This window comes from Lissotriton helveticus, chromosome 2_1, assembly GCF_964261635.1.
Source record: "Lissotriton helveticus chromosome 2_1, aLisHel1.1, whole genome shotgun sequence".
In the NCBI taxonomy this organism is placed as follows: domain Eukaryota; kingdom Metazoa; phylum Chordata; class Amphibia; order Caudata; family Salamandridae; genus Lissotriton; species Lissotriton helveticus.
In genome coordinates, this window is record NC_136059.1 from 1,022,828,198 (window position 1) to 1,022,848,469 (window position 20,272).

General features: G+C 42.5%; 1 protein-coding gene across 4 annotated transcripts in view; it reads left to right on the forward strand.

The window, feature by feature from the left end:
* Positions 1-20,272, forward strand: part of PCSK5 (proprotein convertase subtilisin/kexin type 5) — a 1,700,773-nt gene that overhangs the window by 994,173 nt on the left and 686,328 nt on the right. For all 4 annotated transcript variants that reach the window (XR_013607101.1, XM_078675787.1, XM_078675788.1 and 1 more), the window contains exon 9: positions 13,243-13,343. Coding sequence is in view for 3 of the 4 variants with exons in the window: in XM_078675787.1 (XP_078531913.1) it covers positions 13,243-13,343 (101 nt within the window). In the remaining variant the exon portion in view is untranslated. The remainder of the gene's footprint in view (positions 1-13,242; positions 13,344-20,272) is intronic.

Sequence of the window (20,272 nt, forward strand, 5' to 3'; positions counted from 1 at the left end):
GGTATGGTGGAGTTTATTCCCGATTGCCAAATGTTATGATGAATAAATCCACAGGAAAGTAATAGAGATGTAGATGATTTATTCTCCAAATAAGAATATTAAACTCCACCCTATGCGCGATGCCTCCTTCAGCGGAGAACCCCAACGGAGACTTAACACACGTTAAGGTTAGCTACCTAACGGACACATCGCACGAGAGTGTAACATTAAATCATAACAAAGCATGCGACCACAATGCGCGTGGAGGTTTAATTGAAACTTAACACATTGAAAGCGTGCACATCGCGCGACACATTGCGCGATGAGCACGAGTGATTTAAAGCAACCATTACATGAAGCCTTGTAATACCATGTGAAAGCAGCAGATTTGGCCTCACGGTGAAGAAGCGAGGGAGTGGATTGTCTCACAGAGCAGTACACACACATAATCAAATATAACAGTTTCCTTGAATACCCCTTCACAGGCCGTTCCACAACAGTGCTGTATCTGGCCACAAACCTTGAAAAATATAGTTAATGAATATAGAAGTCGTGTGGATGATATGGGGTATTGCATGGCAACTGCTGAGCACATTGAAGAAACTCATATTACCCCTAGCACTTCTTCTAGTACAGAATTCTCCTCACCTCGCTGCCTCTCCATATCAAGTCCTCATTACCACAGTCTAGAACAGTAGTGCAGCCAGTGCCACTCTCCCCAGTAAGAAGCATAAAGGATACAGTGATACCAGAGTCATCACATGAGATCTGCTGTCATCAGGGTGACCTGGGGGCCCCCCTGTAATGCCTTTGGGATCTCATCCGGGAGGGAGCCCCACAGTGAGGACGTTTATTGACTAGGTGTTATTTTTTTGTTGTTTCTGAAAATGTTTTTTTTTTGTGAAAGCAGACTCTGACCCCATACTGAGAAAACGGATCCCTGCCCCTCCTTCTCAGCGTTGCCCGTGTCATAGAGCTTTTATTTCTATCTTTCATTCATGCTACACATCTGTCAATATGCTCTTCATCATGGCTAACCGACATTGACAAAACCAACAGCTCTTGCTTAGTTGAGAACTATTGGCTTCCTCCAACTTCCCGCTCATTTGTTTTAGTTTATTGGGTACACCAGAATGATCTTTAAATATCGGACTCACGCCCAGCCCCCTCTCCTTCAGTCTAATTCATATATTCCCATCCGTCCCTGCTTTATCTGGAAGTGTATGAAAGAAAGGACGGAATTACTGTTTTCCACCTTTCATTTCCATGCATTTCTTTCCTTCTGATCTTTAAGGGGTGCCGACTTCATTGCCTTGCACAGTGCCATGAAAGTTATATAGCGTATTTTAGGAGGGGAAGTTTAAAGGTAGATGGTGCTCCTTTGAAGTGCCTAGCAAGGCTTTGTACCCCAGTACTGGAAATTCGTCTACATGTAATCTTTAAAACACCTTATTAAAGTGAAAAAAGCACAGTCTGTTGGCAATACTAAGTCACCTTTTGTTAACCAACACGTCTGAGCAAATGCCATTTATTTGCAGGTAATTGCTCGGAAATAGCACTGCCTGTGGCACACCAGGGGTGTGTAACCGCGTTTGTGAATGGTTTTTCTCATATAAAATGTACTTGATGGATCGCCAGCTAGGCACAGCTTACAAAGGACCACTCTCACATACATCACAGCTTCTTGAAAGAGTTTTTTTGTAAAAATAAGTACAAATGAAAATTTCTCGAGTGTTTAAAACATTCAGGTCCAAACTCAACACGTTTTATTAGATATAGTTTATTGGAAAATCTGGAAATATATAGGAGGCTTTTTTGGGATTTCAGGGCTCGAGACCATGGAAGTTTAGGAACTTATGCTTTGCAGCATAGGGTCAGTTAGCCTGATAAAAAGCTCTAAACCTGTTTGTCATTGAGAGTTGGACAAACTAGCGCTTCATTTTGTTTTACTGTCATGAAGTCTGTGATTTGCAAACAGTTTTGGCAGCCACAAACAGAGTTGCAATGTATGAATTCATTTATTCATGATCAACTACTTAAAATCATTACATGAAACCATGTTCACGATGTCAAACAAGTACTAGGAATTGAAATATAAAATCAGGATTATAAAAGCTGTCAAAGTTAAAAAGTGCAATCGGAAAGTCTTAGCAAGCAGCAGAGTCTAGGTTGTCTTTAAGTACGTTCTTGAGGGCATGGGAGTTTGATCCACTGATAAAAAGTGCTTGTGCGGTGGGCTGGAGAAGATCTGGTCTCAAAACCTGGAAATGGGTCCTTCAATGGAAACTATGTTGCTCTGGTGGGGTCGGATCCAATGGCGCCTGCCCAGGGCAATTAAAGTGCTGCTCGGTTGATGTTGGTGAAATTCCCCAGTTTTCCTAGTCATTGCGATGTTGTTGGAGAAAAAAAGATCCGAGGCTGTTCTGCAAGTTCTTGTTCCATGAGCCAAAAATCGAGGAACTAACAAATGATGGCCGTAACAGGGGAGTTCAAGGCAGCGGCACAATAAATGAAGGCAAGATTCTTTGATAATTGCACAGCTTGCATGTTCTTGAATCCCCCTGCCTTGCCCAAGAGGAATTAAAGTCCATGAATGGTAGGGCGAGGAGGTGCATATTTAAGAGTTTCCTGGGGGTTTGGGCTGCTAGGGCTTGATGAAGGAGTTGCAATGTATGATGGGCACTTAGCATGTCTGCAATGTCTTTGTGGCTTGCAAACTACATTTTGCGACTCTTTGCAATTGGTAAGTGGTGGTGGCTTGAAAGGAGTATTTCTATCCTCCTTCCAAGTATTGATGGAATGTATCAATGGTTTGTGACTGCAACTGGAGTTGTAGACCATTTATCTGATATGGACATTTTGAAGAATGTGGTAGCCATTTGCAATAGATGGATATATTCCACTTTTTAGGATGGCAGCTGCGGGTGTCTAGGGAGGAGACAGTAACCCAGAACACAGTTGTGTGCTCCCTACAATGTACCCTTGCAGATTCGTTTAATGCAGCATAATCCATTTAAGAAAGAAAGGATGCACCCAGAATAAAACCGCAATTTGAGATAATGAATGTGGGAATTGGACATCTGTTGTCCCTCACAGTCCTCCAACTCACAAGCGAATACAACTTCCTGCCTTATTAATGTTAATAGAAACTGTGGCAACGCATTTAAGATGTGGCTAGCATCTGATAATGATAACCTGGAAAAAAATTGACTTTTTAACGAAATTGGTGCAATATTTTATTTTTATGATAGGACTCCCAATGCTTTATATAAAACCTCAGGATAATAGGATACCATATGTAACCTTGGACAGTCCACCAGGGATGTATGACATTACAATGCATGCTTTTACCACGCATGCCTTTACAACGCGTTTTTTACAACGCATGCCTTTACAACGCATAGTGCTTTGGGGCGCTGGATAGTGAATAGTTTAATTTACTATTCCAACTCCAGTCCCCGTGGATAGTAGGGAAGGTGTTGGATAGTAAATTAAACCTATTCCCTATCCTAGAGCGCCCCCCAGCGCAATGCGTTGTAATGGTTTGCGTTGTAAAAGTTCCGTCGTAAAGGCACTGCATGGTAAAAGTTGCGTTGTAAAGGATGTTTCCCATGCACCAGCAATGGGAAAAGGGTAGGGAGATTCTGGTTGGGAGTTTTTCAAGATATAAGGTGAACTATTGCCATACTTAACCTCGGATCCCTTGTCAGGCTACGGGTGTGTTAAAGAAGGTAGCAAGGCTGCCTAAGTCAAATTAAGCAAACGTGTAAAAGTACCAAGACGTACCAAGTGTATACAAATGCCTAACATCTACTATAAAGGGGGTGACATCAGCCACCTGTAAGGTGGCAGTTTGCTTCCACTGTGGGTCCTGAATCTTTATTGATAGACTTGGTGTAGTCTGTGTCTGACCCAGTGGGTTTGCGGGTTATTGCAACAGCTCATTCAGTTATTTTTTCTTGAAATTAGTGATGAGCAATGATGACATTATTACTGACATCAGGGGTTGAAATGTGCCTTTTTTTGAGGATTCATATGGTACTGCTACCCACAAGGGTTTTGCTGCTCGTCTAACTACAATTTAGTGTGGTCTTCGGTTTATTCTGAATTTAAGCATATTGGCAGAGTGCCTAACATCCAGTGGAAGAACGTTTGAAAAGCTGGGGTTCTGAACAGAGATATCCCAGACATCTTTTGTGCTGAGGTTGTATCAAGGATTTTTTAGGAGAGCTTTACTTGAGCTGTGGTCATGTTTTGCAAGAGTGTTGGCAATCAGGACATTTAGGTGTGCAAGCACCAGATGGTGCAGGCTTTTATGGCTAAGACAATCCACTTTGAATTAAATTCACTCGGCCACGGAAAGCCAGTGCAAGGATTTCAAGGGAAAGACATGATATTGGCAACTTAACCCAATGATAACCAGAAAAGTTGCCTTTTTCTGCTCTTTTGTGTCTTAACGTGCTTTTTAACTGCACTTGAATATTTTGGATTACTGTAACACAAAAGGGCTTTTAATAACATGGAGAATAGAGTTTAACTTCCCCAGCTCAAGGAAACCACTTGTGACTGCAGCCTGGGGAGGTGACGTGGACGTGGAGACTAGATAAGCAACCAGGTTTTCAATTTTCTTGGTCCTATTAAGCTCAAGGCCAAACTGTTAGGAAACTTTGGAGTCGAAAGTTTTTGTCTAATGTTGGCACTCAGAATGATGACCTCCGTGTTGGATTCTTTAACAGGTGACTAGTTGGATTTTCTGCAAAGTAAACCTTAAATCCTTACAGGGAGAAACAGCTTCCAAGTATCTAAAATTAACCTGTGCATCATCAGCATGGGATTGAATAGACACTTGCGTACCCCCGAAAGAGGCTGGTGTGGTAAAATTTTAAAGGGGCAGAAACAACGTGGAGAACCTACAATCAATCACCATGGTGTCAGGAAAAATGAAGCTTTTCTGTAACTGTTATGTTCCGCCCTGCAGAAAGTAGGTGAAATACACCATTGCTGCCCTCACCACAGTGGATGACCTGTTTAATGAAAGCTGGTGCACCACCATGTCAAAGACAGCTTTGAGGTCCATTACGACTATCAAGGTGATAACGCTGTGATTAAGAATTCTAAGAGCATGTTCCCCATCACAGTTCTTTTTTCAGTGGAGTGTGAAGCATAGTTTAGGAGTGAACCACTAGCAAATGGTTGAACTAAATTTGTGTACCGTTGAACTCTAAAAGCAAAGTTTGTTGGTAAATTTTGTTTTGACATTTATGAATACATTTTTATTGCATTATATATGCAGTTTCTTTAGATCACAAGATAAATGGTTGACTTGGATTACCCGTACCACTTTTTGAGTTGCCGGCAAACTCTCTTCAAATAGTTTAACTTCATGGAACACCAGGTAGCTGATGGTTTATGCTGGATGGAGTATAGGTTTCGGGATTGAATGTTAATAAAAGATTGGATGTTGATGCAATATCAAAAATCAACTTCACAGGTTGGCCCAGTGGTGGTGGTTCTGATAAGGATTTTAAATTATGTTGCCAAAGTGTGACCTAAAGTAGTTTGATGTTTTGGATGACTGTTTTGGTTAGATTGGGACAATTTACTGAAATGGGGTTCAACCTGGGTCTGAAGCCGAATACGACAAAGTTATCTGTCCAATCATTGGGAAGGAGAGGCAAGTCAGTGTCTGATGGCTTCGGTGACATTTGGTATACCTAAGTGATGCTGAGACCGTAAAATAGATCAATGAGTGATTCATTGATGGTAATTGCGAGCTGACCGCCGGATGGCAAGGCTGGGGGAGGAGTGGCAATGATCATTCGGTCGACCTTCAAATTCCAACTTCTTTCTCACCCCCCTATACCTAATGTGGACTACCTGGTGGCCCGCTCCCTTAACCTTCCTGCCCCCCTTACTGTTGTCCTTGTCTACCGTCCCCCTCAATCTATGCCTTCTTTTGTAGCTTCCCTTCAGGACCTTTTGGCCACCTTGGTGGTCAACCACTCCTCCGTCCTATTGCTCGGCGACTTTAATTTCTGGCCGGGTGATCCTAGGGAAGATTCTCCCGCTAAAGATTTTTCTGCCACCCTCCAATGCTTGAATCTCACATCTTATGTTACAGTTCCCACCCATGTTCAAGGTCACATCTTAGATCAAATCTGGTCTTCTTGTCCTCTCGTTTCACCTCCTTCTATATCTCCTTGCATCTGGTCGGACCACTTTATTATTTCCTTTTCTATTCACTTGGGTGTGGTCGACAAGCCCTCCCTTCCTAAAAACATCTTAGCCCGTAACTGGAATCAGACCGACTTGGACTCCCTTTCATGTTCTTTGGCTTCATCCGCCCCTGACCTCACTGATCTTCCCCTCGAATCTCAGGTCAACGCCATCAGCACATGGCTATCTTCTTCGTGTGACCTAGTGGCCCCGCTCAGAAAGATCAAAGCGGTTCGCCCCTATGATTCGCACAAATGGTTCTCTCCAGAGCTTAAAGCGTTAAAACTCGACCTTAGACGGTCGGAACGCCTCTGGAGACGGAAGTATTGCCCCTCTCTGCGCGCCAGATACAAACAACTTCTCATTGATTACAAAAAAGCAATTTTAGCGGCCAAATCCTCTTATTTCACGGAGAGAGTAGCTCTCTCCGCCAACAAATCCCGTGAAATTTTCTCCTTGGTTCACAATCTTGCCACTTCTGATCGTTCCTCCCCTACTTTGGTTCCCTCTCAGTCCCTCTGCTTGTCACTCAATGACTTTTTCATTGACAAGATTGTGAAGATTAAAGCTAACATTCCCACTGTGCCTCAACCCAGCCTCACCCATCCCCTCACCCCTCCCTTGTCCTCCTTTGTTCTTTCCCCCCCTATTTCCCCTGATTTATTTCTTAAATATCTGATCAAAGTCAAGTCGGGCTCTCCTGCGGACTGTGCACCGGCATGCATTCTTAAAACCCTCTTTACTAACTGTTCTGCCCCCCTCTTGCTCTACTCAATTCTTCTTTGGCTCTTGGTTCTGTTCCTTTATCTTTTAAATCTGCAATCGTTCTTCCCATTCTAAAAAAAACTGGTCTGGATCCCTCTCTCCCGTCTAATTTTCGACCTATCTCCCTTCTTCCTTACCTCGGCAAGATCCTCGAGGTCCATGTTACCTCTTGCCTCCTCGTACATCGAGGAGAACGGTCTCTTGGCATCCCACCAGGCGGGTTTCCGCCCGGGCCACTCTACGGAGACAGTGGTCCTCGCGGTTCTGGATGAACTCAAGGGGAAGGCTGACTCTAACCTTCCCCAAGCCTTGGTCCTTCTCGATTTGTCCGCTGCGTTTGACACGGTTGACCATTCCATTCTTCTAGACCGTGTCAGCGCAGCGGGCATTCAGGGCGCGGCCCTATCCTGGCTCGTGTCCTTCCTTCGGGATAGGTCCCAGGCTGTTCACCTTTCCGGTTTCTCTGCCCCTTCCTGCCCGGTCATCTGTGGAGTGCCCCAAGGTTCCTCCCTCTCCCCCCTTCTCTTTAATCTTTATATCCATCCTCTCATCTCTTCCCTTCTTGAGCTGGGGGTCTCTGTGTACAATTACGCCGATGACCTCCAGCTGATCTTCGACCTTTCTTCTCTGGACTCTCTTTCTAAATTTCGTTCCACCTTAATTTTCATTTCCGAGTGGATGAGCGCTAACCATCTTAAGCTTAACCTTGACAAGACGGAACTTGTCCTCACTGGTGGTCCCTCTAACCCTTGGTCCCCTGCACATTGGCCCCTTTGTTTTGCCCCCCCCCCCTCACCTGTCCCCTCTGTTCGCACCCTTGGCATTAAAGTCAGTCATGACTTATCCATGCACAGTCAGATCAGTTCCGTCGTGTCTTCTTGTTTTATATCCCTCCGCCTCATCCGAAAAATCTCGCGATTTTTCTCCATCGACGCACTCAAAACCATAGTCATGGCTTTAGTCACCTCCCGCCTTGACTATGGGAATGGCCTGTACGTGGGCATACCTGCCTACGAAATCCGTCGGCTTCGGCCATCCAAAATCAGGCTGCCCGCCTCATTTTGTCCCTTCCCAAATTCTCCCATATCACTCCCGCTCTCAAATCCCTTCACTGGCTTCCTATTCGTTTCAGATCCTTCTTTAAACTGGCTTGCTTAGCCTTTCGGGCTCTTTCTCGCTCTGCCCCCTCTTTCATCACTTCTCTCATCTCCTCTCACGCCCCCAGTCGCACCCTTCGTTCCTCCTCTCTCTCTCTTTTGCACATCCCCCGCTTTCGCAAATCCAGAACGGGAGGCACCCGGTTTTCGGTCTTGGCCCCCCAGTTCTGGAACAGCCTCCCACTTTCTATTCGTTCTATTCCCATTTATACTCACTTTCGTAAGGCCCTCAAAACTTTTCTTTTTTCTCAGGCATTCCCTTCTTAGTTTCCCCGGTTTCCTTCTGTGAGCTCTGATCAGGTCCCCAGCGCCAGGAAGCCGCTTGGCCGCAGTGCGCTTTATTAAATACTTTTTTCATTTCATTTCAATTGTGGTACCGACAATAGTAGAAGGACATCATCCAAAAAGATAATGGTTTTTATATATTATGAGTTTTGAAGTGATAGATAATGAAATCATCAAATCATTTTTGGCGAGGTCAGCGGCTTGGTACATATACATATCAACTTAAAACAATTGCTTGGTGGTTGGGAGTAAATAGAAGATGATGAAAGCAATAGAGAGCAACTTGGTGTGACTGGCATCCAAGTTCACGGACAGGTTGACTTGTGTATGTTAGCCACTCTGACACATGTTTCAAAGGTTGGTTAAACTGTTGTAAGTTTAGTAGCCATCGCATAAGGTGCATGGATAAATTAGATTCAAAAGAATATGCAAGGTATGTGTCTCATAATGTATAGCTTATAACCGGGGCTTTAATGGGTTCCTTTAGCTCTCTGTGCACCAGGTTGATGATCTTGTCCATTTATACCGATGACGTCTCCTGTCAACAGTCAGTGACAAGTCTTTAAAATGCATAGATTAACCAACAGAAGACCATGCTTTAATCGTGATCTTTGAGCAATTCTCCATGAATTTTTCTTTTTTTTAAATTATGGACACCATCACAAGAGCCTCTGCCAGTTGCTGATTTCTGCTTGCAGGTGAGGGCATGGAGATGGATAGGTATAGGTAGGTAGATAGATAAATAGATAAATTGATAAACAGATACATAGACAGATATATATATATATATATATATATATATATATATATATATATATATATATATATATATATATATATATATATATATATATATATATATATATACTTTTTCATTTCAAACTTAAACTTTGGCTAATGAAACATATCTAATGAGCTACCAAGTAAAACTGAATCATCCTGCATATATCCCAAAAGCAGTGGGCACCCATGAAATTTCGAGATTATATAAATTCTCTGTGCAGTAACTAGAGGCGGACTCCATATATCTACACTTGAAGAACCAGAGGTATGAACACTTAATTGCAAAAATGTTAAAGCTCCCCATCGCACACAATATACATATACTTCTGAAAAATGCTACATTTCAAAAGAAATATGTAGAAATTACATTTTTGGATTAAGAGAGCTCTTAGTGTTGTAAGACCAGAGTTAAGAGCACCTTTAATAGACAATGGTGGTCCTACAATATACTGGGCCTTACAAAGTTCATAATACCTATGTCACTTTTCTTTGTCAACAGGATTTTCACTTTGTTGCAGCACACACACCAAATGTAAAGTGAGATGAGCTGGTTCCACCCATATATGTTGGAGCATGCCATTAACTCTACTTGTATCCAATTCCCTTCAGGATAGTTGGCGTGAGTGAGTGGACATGTCCAAACTAGCATTCTTGGATTTGGGACTTAAAGAATTGGCCCTGGGCAGGATTTGTAGATGGACGTTTTAAAATGGTCTCTGGTTAATCCGGATATTTCAATGAAGGATTCATCAAAACCATATAAAGAGACAAAACCTCTGTATATTTAAGTATAGAGGGGCGTCCCTATACCTGGCAGTGAGACATTTGTCTGTAGTTGCAGGAAATAAGGATTAGCGACATCCTTTCATCCAAGGATGCTTCATTATTTAAATGGCAGTTTCTGTTTTTCAAAGAACATGTGGAGGTGAAAGACTTCTATTGAGACACATCAATGAATACAATCTAAATCCACCCCCACTCTTAGTGCTCTGAAGCTTTACCTTTTATGGTCATGACTGACTATTTGCACCACGCTCACTACACAACTCAGTAGTGAGTACATTTTACATACTCAGTGACGGTGAGCAAGGTAGCTTGCCCTTTGTTTTGGAAACTTTTCGTTTTGCTTGAGTTCTGGCTTTCATTATTCTTTTGGGTGTGGGGAGACAAATGGATGGGTGAAAGTGGCTATTTGACGATCTTTCTGTAGTTGAATAATATTTGTTATATGTGCTGTGTACAGGTGGTGGGTTGTCTGGAGGCTGCTTGGAAGCGGTGGTGGATTGATGGCTTGATTGCAAAACTCACCCACTGTCACATGTTGTTTTTAGTTTTTTTTTAGATATCGCAAAATTACATTAATGGATTTGAAATCTAAAGTGCAGTCGCCTTGTTCATTAATTTGTTTCCTCCATGCCTGACCGATATACCCAGGTGGCAGGGTGTTGCGTGCAGAGATAGATTTGCTTGGAAGGAACTATGATGGGTAAATGTACCTTGTACGAATGTGCTATTTGGAACGGTTCTGGTTTAAGGTACAATGTATACGTTAAATACATGACTACAGGTGCCCTTTTCACGCCCTCGGGCTTGCTGTTTTGTACTGCTCAAAAGAACACATTTAGGCTTGATTAAAGTAAAGAATATTATTTTGCAAACAAGTGTGAGTAACGTGAGTTAAAATTTAAACAAGCTCTTTCATTTGGGTAAAGTATGGCTATAAATTAAAATGCAGTAGGCTAGAGGTAAAGTGGAAGCAGTGGCTTCACATTTTTTAGATCTATTTAACTGCCATTGATGCCATGATCTATTATCCTTCAAGAAAATTGTACAATCATTTGGACATTGGGGCGTCAGCAGATTTTTGTCAATCTCCTTCTAGTGGAAGCACGTATTTATTGGAGGCACAGTTCGGGATTTGTATATTGAACGAAAAGAAAGAATGTAAGGACAATATTCAGAAGAGCCTAGAATGCAAGCAAATCATCAAAGAAACAGTTGAAGGATTTGTAGCAGCTTTACACAATGTAGAAGGTATCAATTTAATTTATTGGTGGCTTTTCCTGAAGAAGGCGCATGGGTCGCCAAAACGCCAGTGGAGACTCAATCTCATCAAAATTCATAATGAGTCAAGCTACTTCTCTTGTGATTTTATGAGAAAAATATCTGAAATGATATACATACGTTTGGGAATAAATTTTTCTTCATATATTTCTCTCCCATTTTTTCTCATTCCTTTTTGTATTCAGTTACATTTTGACATTAACATGATTAACTAGATATGTATGTATTCCCTTTGCGATTACACATAGTATAGAATCCACCCTTTTTTAATATGTATTGTTTTTATTATTTTTTGTATTCTATTTCATGATTAAGCCGTGATTTTTCTTATTAATGTTATGTGCAGCTTGGCCATTATGTTTAGACATATTTTTACATGTATTGTGATGTAGAATTTAGATTGCCGATTGTTGTTTTCTACGTGGTGTATTTTCCCTGCAATTGAAGTCCTGGGCTTTGGCAGGGCGTCCTGATTTTCTACATTGTTTATTGCGGCTTTACCAATGCTTGCTCCTACATGTACATTTGAGCACAATGTAGAAACATATATTGGAGACCATTTTGTGTTCAACTGTTTCTCAAAGAAAACGCAAGAGAGATAACTAACATGTAGAAATCAGTCGGAAGTTATTGATGAAGCGAAGAGCATAGAAAGATCATTGTTTCTTCTCAGCTTTGTCAGGCAATGAGGACATTCACCTGTTGCTTGTATATCTGACAAAAATTCCCTTTATAAATACAAGAGTGAATAAGTTCAGGACTGGGCAATATTGTTGCCACAGTTGTGGGTCGAAGACTCGTCTTTGTAATAACACATCTTGTCCTGCTCTGGGAAGGTTGTGTAATCATTGCAAAAGAGTGGGTCCTTTTCAACCAGTTTGCAAGGTACAAGGGTCAAACACAAAGGTTTGGTAAAAGGTTTAAATACAATGTTAAAATTAGCAATGCAGTACCTTCAACAGCCATCCAGTGAATGGTGTCACAATATTTCTGAAAATTCCTCGCTAACCTCACCAAACAAATTAACATTCTAGTCTCCCTATGGCTGGTGATTGCTAGTGATGCCGACTGGGTGAAGCACTTTTTTTTTTCTTCACTGGATTACTCCTCACATTCAGGTTTAATTTGTTGACATGTCGGGCTGATTTTGCGTGTTATTGAACACTATGTGAGAATGTTGGAGGGGATTTTATCTAAAGAATTAGACATTTCAGCATATAGCTGCCTTCTGGACTCCATCCAAATTTGAATTTCAAATCTGGCCCACTGCGAAGAAAGGTATGAAGCACCGGGAATATAGAGAAGGGATTGTGTCGTTTAGTCGCATATGCTTAAATCACCTTTGTGCTTGAACTTTTAAACACTATAGGGAACTTGGAATTTGTCAGTGTGGATGCTGACAGTTGCTAACAGTTTTAGAGAGTGTCTTCTGACAGGTAAAGAGGATGCTTAACTAATACACCGCTACATTAACGAACTACACCTTCACAGCCAGTATGTTCGTTATGTGAACGTCAAGCAATCTGTGGCGCTTGTAAAGGAGAGGCAGGTTTTCTAAAATAGAGGGAAATGCTAGCAAGTGAATGCCTGGATATAGATATAAAAAAAATCCTAGCTACATGTGATAAACGTAAAACCCTGCATTACCATTCTGGGCCACCCAAAAGAGATCTAATGGCAATTGTAAATTGTTGATGTTCCAGGATATTTCAGAAGTTACAGTAAGCATACGGCTACAACTAGGCATATGGAGCACATTGTAAAATGGAAATATTTTGTGGATATCTCACACTCGATCATGCAGGGTTTTTATCAGTAATCCAGATAAGTCTTTGAGCAGTGTTTATTGACAACCACAATCACAGCGCCAACTTCCCTAGCAGTGACATATGCAAGTCCATGCTATACATTGTCTCCATTGACTCTTATTGGACGCAGCTGTGTGCTGAGTGAGATCACTGGAGTCTAAAAGCTTCTCTTCATGTCTTCACAGATCACCACAGACCTGAGGCAGCGTTGCACTGACAGCCACACAGGAACTTCAGCCTCGGCGCCCATGGCTGCAGGAATCATCGCTCTGGCACTGGAGGCAAAGTAAGTAACTCATGTGGCAAGCATATTTTGGTTACTAAGAATTGACTACTAGTCTGTGGCACTCATTGAGGGCTGTTATTGTTTACTGTAGTTCACCTCTGTGTTTGGACACCGGTAAATAACATGGTTTCACTTTCATCTCCCAGAAAATACTTTGAGAGGAGGGGCGGATGTAAAAGGGGCTGTGCTAGGTTCGTTTACCAATTATTAGTCCGTTCACAGGAAAAAATATCTCTCTCTCTCTCTCTCTATATATATATATATATATATATATATATATATATATATATATATATATATTTACAAACTTGAATCCACCATGCAATAAATAAATGGAATGTCCAGGCCAACTTCGTGCAGAAATACGAGCTTTTAATTCAGCTCCACTCGACGCGTTTCGAGAACAACTTTCTCTTGGTCACGAGCGTGAGTGTCAGTGTGTTGGTGCTTTAAATATGGTCACATGTGTGTAAACATAATCAACAGACTCCCAGGTATGCTAAACTGAGCTACAAAATGACTTTTAAAGCAAAATAAACACACGTTTGTCGGGCAGTTTTAAACATTACACATGATTGTTGCAAATGTCAAATAAACATTTCAGGAAAATATTAAAAAAAAGAACAGCTAAAAAGCTTTTAACGTTCAAAAGTCATAGGGCGGTGTTAATTAAATTCAATTCAAAAATTGTACCCAAGTGGGCTCATTTGCACCCCGTGCTAATGCCTGGCAGTCATAAATTCAAATGGTACAGTCACCCCTGTACTCGTATCCTCCCATGTGGGTTAAGGGTCGAAAAACATGAAAATAAAATTCAGAATTAAACACAACGCGCCCCAGTGGGCAAAGTGTCTATGTTCAAAGTTCAGCCCCAGTGGGCATAATCCAAAAGCATACTTGCTCAGGCATGATCTTCGCACCAGGGTGATACACCGCCATTAATACCATTAGATTCATCACTGACTATCATGGCCAGACTAGAGCAGTGAGAAAAGCCTTCGACAAATATTGGAATTGCATGGTGGATTCAAGTTTGTAAAGACTTTGGGACTCGCTATCCCGTCTGGGCCCTCCGTTGCAAGCGGCAGGGGTTCAGAGCGACAAAAAGAGTTTTGGATATATATATATATATATATATATATATCAGCTCCGTGGGGTTGTCCAAGTAGCGGGTTGTTTGGGGCTCAGGTAGAGCCTTTGGAACGAGCAGTAATTTGAAAGTGCATCCATCCAGGACATATGGACTACATCTCCCATAAGCACAATGTGTGTTTTCATAAAGGGAGATGGTAGACGTCGTGCACTTTACTGCTGGCCCCTGATGAGGAAAATAAATTTCTGAAACGCGTCGGGCCTATTTCAAGCACGCAACTGCCCATACCAACAAATGCTTTGGGGAAGGCGCACGCAGGCTCGAATGCAACCCGCTACTTGGACAACCCCACGGAGCTGTAATATATATCCAACAAAAAAAGCCAATAATGGCACTCTCAGTAGAAGCAGACTCCGCGCCAGTCCAAAGTTCCAAGGGTGTTTCTTTCACAACGCGTTTCGGCTTACTGAGAAGCCTTGCTCACGTGAAATGGTGTGCACACAAACATAATTGATAAAGCATTGGGGTATGAACATAAACGAGGGACATCATGATCATACATCACAGTCACTTTAACCAGTGCAAATGCGCGGACATATTGGAATGAAGACCACATATGTATAAAACGCAATGTTTTCTCAAATAGATACAACCAGGATTTTATCCGTATATGTCTGCCGTCTTTGTACGATTGTTCACGTACACTTGTTATGCCTTTATATTTTGACCAACTACTGATTGCTATGTTCTTTTGACTGTGCTATACCTTAAAAAATGTTGTATCTATTTGAGAACACATTGTGGTTTATACATATGTGGTCATCATTCCAATATGTCTGCCGCATTTGCACTGCTTAACGTGACTGTGATGTCTGATCATGATTTCCCTCATTTATGTTAATAACCCAATGCTTTATCAATCATGTTTGTGTGCACATCATTTCACATGAACAAGGCTTCGCAGTAAGCCAAAACGCGTTGTGAAATAAACACCCTTGGAACTTTGGATTGTCGCGGAGTCTGCTTCTACTGAGAAACACATTTATATGGCTCGCACATTTAATAAAGCAATTGAGACCTGCCAAATGAGAGTAGCTGCTGCATACGTATGGAACAGACAGGCAGCCTCTATGCCACTTTTGTGTGTCTAAATGTGTGCAATATTTTGTAAGAAGACTACACGTGACACCGGAAAAAAATCGATAGTAATCAGTTTTCTGTTCCATATTAAGCCCTAATATTTGGTATGAACACCCTTCTTTTAGCTCCGAAATCATACGAGCAACAAAAATGTCATCCGCCCACTTTGCCAGGTACAGGTGTTAGCGCGAGAGATAAGGATGGTGTTTGCGCTGCACAACCCTGCAGCAAATTTGATTCTCTGCTAAGTCCACTGGGATGGACTTTTATCTCGTACTGAGGATCAAATCATAAATTCAGCAATATATCAGTTACAGTGAAGAGGAATTTGCCCCACAGGAATGACGGAGAAGGGTAATTTCACAAACCATTAAGGTGTGTTAACAAATTAGGAAAGTTACAATCTCAGAACAAATCAGTTAACAATAAATCTATTCTCACCTGAATAATGCATGCATGAATATAATTCAGGCAATTCAATTTGGTAAATGCAAGTACATGTTATTAAAGCCCATGTTGAATTTGGCCCTCTCTGCAGAGGCGCTCTCAAACCCTTTGCCTTCCCCCTTCTTGATTTCTGAACCTGTTTTTGTTCTCTATTAGGCAGAGCTTAATTTGAGCCTTTGGTTTCCCGTGCCCGGCACCAACACTCAATTGTCAACACCAGCACCTGTGACAGTCTGCCACAACGAGGAACTGTCTGGCTAATTTAGAGATGACTACAACAACAGTTAATTATTAGGTCAATATAAATTAACAATTACTATTACCTGCCGCTAAAGCCATTTTCATAGCTTTTGGGCCTTAAACAGTCCGAATTGTTACATTTTTAGGAGTGTGATGGTTAGTAGCTATCTTGTTACTATCATTGGCAGCAAAGCAAGGACAAGTGTGGTGCAAGCTGCAGTGGCATCCAGGCGACAGCCCTAGCACATATTTTTTTTTTACAAATTGAGCACTGCTATTAGGACTCTGTACACTTTACCACTGCTACCCAGTACTAAAGTGTTTGTGCTCAACCCCTAAAACATGGTACAATTGACTTACACCTGATTGGCTCATTTAATTTACTTATACGCCCTTAGTTAAGTGGTTCAGCATGTACCCAGGGCCTGTATATGAATTGCTTCTAGTGGACCTGCTTCACGCATTGTGCCACCCGCTTAAAGTAGCCTTTTAAAATGTGCCCTAGGCCTGCCATTACAACCTGTATGAAGTTTTAAACTGCCAATTCGACCTGGCAAAATCAACCTTTTGCCAGGCCTAAACCTCCCCTTTTTATACATAGAACTCATCCCTAATGTAGGTCCAGAACAGCCCATAGAGCAGGGTGCATTGTAGTTAAAAGGTAGGGCATGTGTTTTTAAGTTTTACATGTCCTGGTAGTAAAAAGAATTCCTAAATTTGTGTTTCACTACCGTGAGGCCTACCACTCCCATAGGATAACATTGCGTTTCTTTATTATATTTAACACATGCTAACTTTTGATTGGGAACAGGTAGAATAGAAAAGTAATGTTCTGTCTCAAGCGAATTGCAATTTAAGATTCTCTTTAATTGTATAGTTGAATTTTAGGTTAGAATTCTGAAAATGCCACTTTTTAGAAAGTCTGCATTTTCTTGTCCTATCCATTTTGTGCCTGTGTCTTTGGTCACATGGCTTGGTTCAGTTAGCTTTTGGTCTTTGTGTATTGCTCCAAGACAGTGAGACATACTGGGACTTGCTGTTGGCAGGATGGGCCATCCTGCCAGTAGTGCCGGTCTGGCCTTAGCGGGCACCAGGTGTTTCCCTGGTGGGTTGCCAAGGTGGGGGCCGGTTTTGGACCCCTGGGGGGGCGTTTATGTGACCGGGGATGGTTTTGCAGCAATATCTGCCCCCGTAACAAAAGCAGCAGCGGTGAGACTGGAGTGGTGCTTTCCACTAGTACCATCCCTCCCCTGGGGGGGGGGGGGGGGGGGGGGGGCAACCGAGCTGTTTGCCAGGGCCGGTTTCAGTTCCCAGTCCCGCTCTGCCTGCCGGGATGGGAGGGGTGGAGCTGTTCCCTACCCCAATTACATTTCAAGACTGGCTGCCTCTAGCACACTCGCAAAGAACTTAACACTAGCCTATTGTAACCCCAGACTGCTAGGAGACTGGGGAGACAAGGAAATTCCATAACCATATGTAGGGGGAAGTCTACAAGTTTTTCCCAATTCAGAGTTGGTATCAGGTATAAATATTGAACACTAAGACCAACTCTTCAGTACACTCCTGGACCTATAGATACTAAAGGACTACCCTGCTGCCAGAGGACTGTCCTGCTGCTTGAGGCCTGTGCTGCCTTGTGAGAAAGAAAACTGCAATTGCTCTCTTCATCCCAAGCTGTGACTCCAGGGGTCAGGTGTTGGACCTCCTATTCTGAGCTACAGGGATACAACAATCTCCAGATGCCTCCCAGCTGACCTGCTGCACTGAACCTGCTGCACTGGACCTGCAACTGGACCTGCTTGAGCACTGCTGACGTCTACTGGAGTGAGTTCGAGTGAGCCTTCCCAGTGCCTGGACTCCTGGCTGGCATCAGTTTAGCTCCTCCGGTGAAGAAAAAGAGAAATGCTGAGGTTTTGGGCCCGTTCATGCCTTGATTTTACTGCCTGCAACAACCACCAACGTGACGCTCCATTGATCCTAACTTTTCATGCTACATCAACTGCCCACGACGACCAACATGAGATGTGCATTTCCTGCTACAACACCGACAGCCCACGGTGCCCACCAATGCAAGGCTCCAGTATCGACTATCCACAACGTGTGAAAGGATCTTTTCTCAACAGCCATGTCCATCTGCGACACCTGGCCTTCTCTTTATGCTATAGTGATGACTATCTGTAATGCTCTCCCTGCTCCACGCAGCCTCCTCCACTGCAAACTGCACACCTCGCTCCAGACTTTCAGAAAGTAACTTTTTCAGCAGGACTCATCTGGTCCCTCTATCTGGCCGGTGCTTTATCTCACCTAGCCAGCCTGAACTTGTGACTTTCTCCTAGTACGATTCAGAAAAGGGGGTGGTGATGGACAGAGCATCTAAATTAAACAGAACACTCATACCCAGTCAAAAGATCAGGGCTTGATCCATCACCGTTTTTTAGCTCACTACACCATCCCAGCTCAGGACCTGGCTACATACAAATTAGTCTGTCCCTGGCCCGGTGCATCATGGGAACAGGGCAGACCAAACTACCAAGCCAATTCTTTACTGGAAAGGAAACAAGCTTCCGGGGACCGGTTTCTGGCATTGCAGCCGTCTTTGGCCCGGCTTGCTTGAATCCTGATGGTGCAGTGAGCAAGGGACTCGCATCTGAGCATACCCTGCCACTCCTATAGTGGCCAAAACGATTCAGAAAAGGGGGTGGTGATGGACAGAGCATCTGAATTAAACAGAACACTCATACCCAGTCAAAAGATCAGGGCTTGATCCATCACCGTTTTTTTTGCTCAGACATGAGTCCCTTGCTCACTGCATTTCTGAATCGCCTTCTCCTAGTACAGCATGACCAGAGGACTGTGAGTGGTGCTTTGTGTTTTTAGGCACTATACTTAACTAAAGATTGGATTTTTTGTTGTTGTTGTGGTCTCAAATTATTTATAAAATTTTACTCTATTCTTCTAAATTAATGGGGGATTTTTATTGAGTTGTGTTCTCACTTTATTAATGTGTGTATGTCCCGCATAAATACTTTACACTGTGCCTCGAAGTTAAACTTGACTGTTTTTGTGCAGAGTTAAGGACAAGATACTTTTGTGACGTTTGTGGTTCGCCTTAACAGGGGCTGTGGTTTCTGTTTGAGAAGGGTTCTCACAGCCCCCAGCCAAAAACCCAATATCCTACAGACATGATATGCAAAGTGAGATAAATGTCCATGCCCATAAAGGGAAACACACTTCTGCTAAACTAAGTTTGTGGGCCAATGGGGGAGTTTTAGAAACTGCAAGTGTTCGCAAATATAAAGTCTCAAGTAGAACCAAATGAAGTTTCCTATTACAGTAAAAAGGAATGTGCTTGTGCTCGAGACTAATTTTGTGGGCAAAAAGATAAAGAGCTCTGGTCTCAAGCGGAATGTATGATGAACTCCTGCATGCGTTTAGCACGCATACCTTCACAACGCAGGCATTAGAATGAATGTGTTGTTAAGACGCATTCTATTAGCATACAAGTCGTTATAATGACCAACCTTAGGGGGCGCTGGACTTTGAAATAATATCATTTACTATTCCATCTCCAGTCTGAGCAACAGTAGGGAAGTTGTTGGACTTCAAAATCCAACACCATTCAACCAATGCGCCCCCCCCCCCCAGCAAGTTGTTGTAAAGACTTGAATACTAAACTAATGATTAGTAATGACTCGTTTTTTCTTTTGCCGTCACTGTAAAGGCACAGCTTGATTCCGGCTTCTTTTTATAAGACGTTTCCCCTCAAGAGAGGGAAAGGGACATCGACCTGCAGAAGTTCAGAGGAGCAAATCTTCTAATTAACTCAACTTCACACAGTTAAAATATGAAATGAAGTCCATGTGATATATTGCATAGGTTGCCCACCGAGTAAGAACCAATCAAAAATCAGTGTTCCCACTGTACTTGATGTTGTTACGTTATCAAATGCTTATAGAGCGCACGTACACCCAGAGGTTTCATGGCGCTAGGTCTAGAGTGTGCCGAGGCC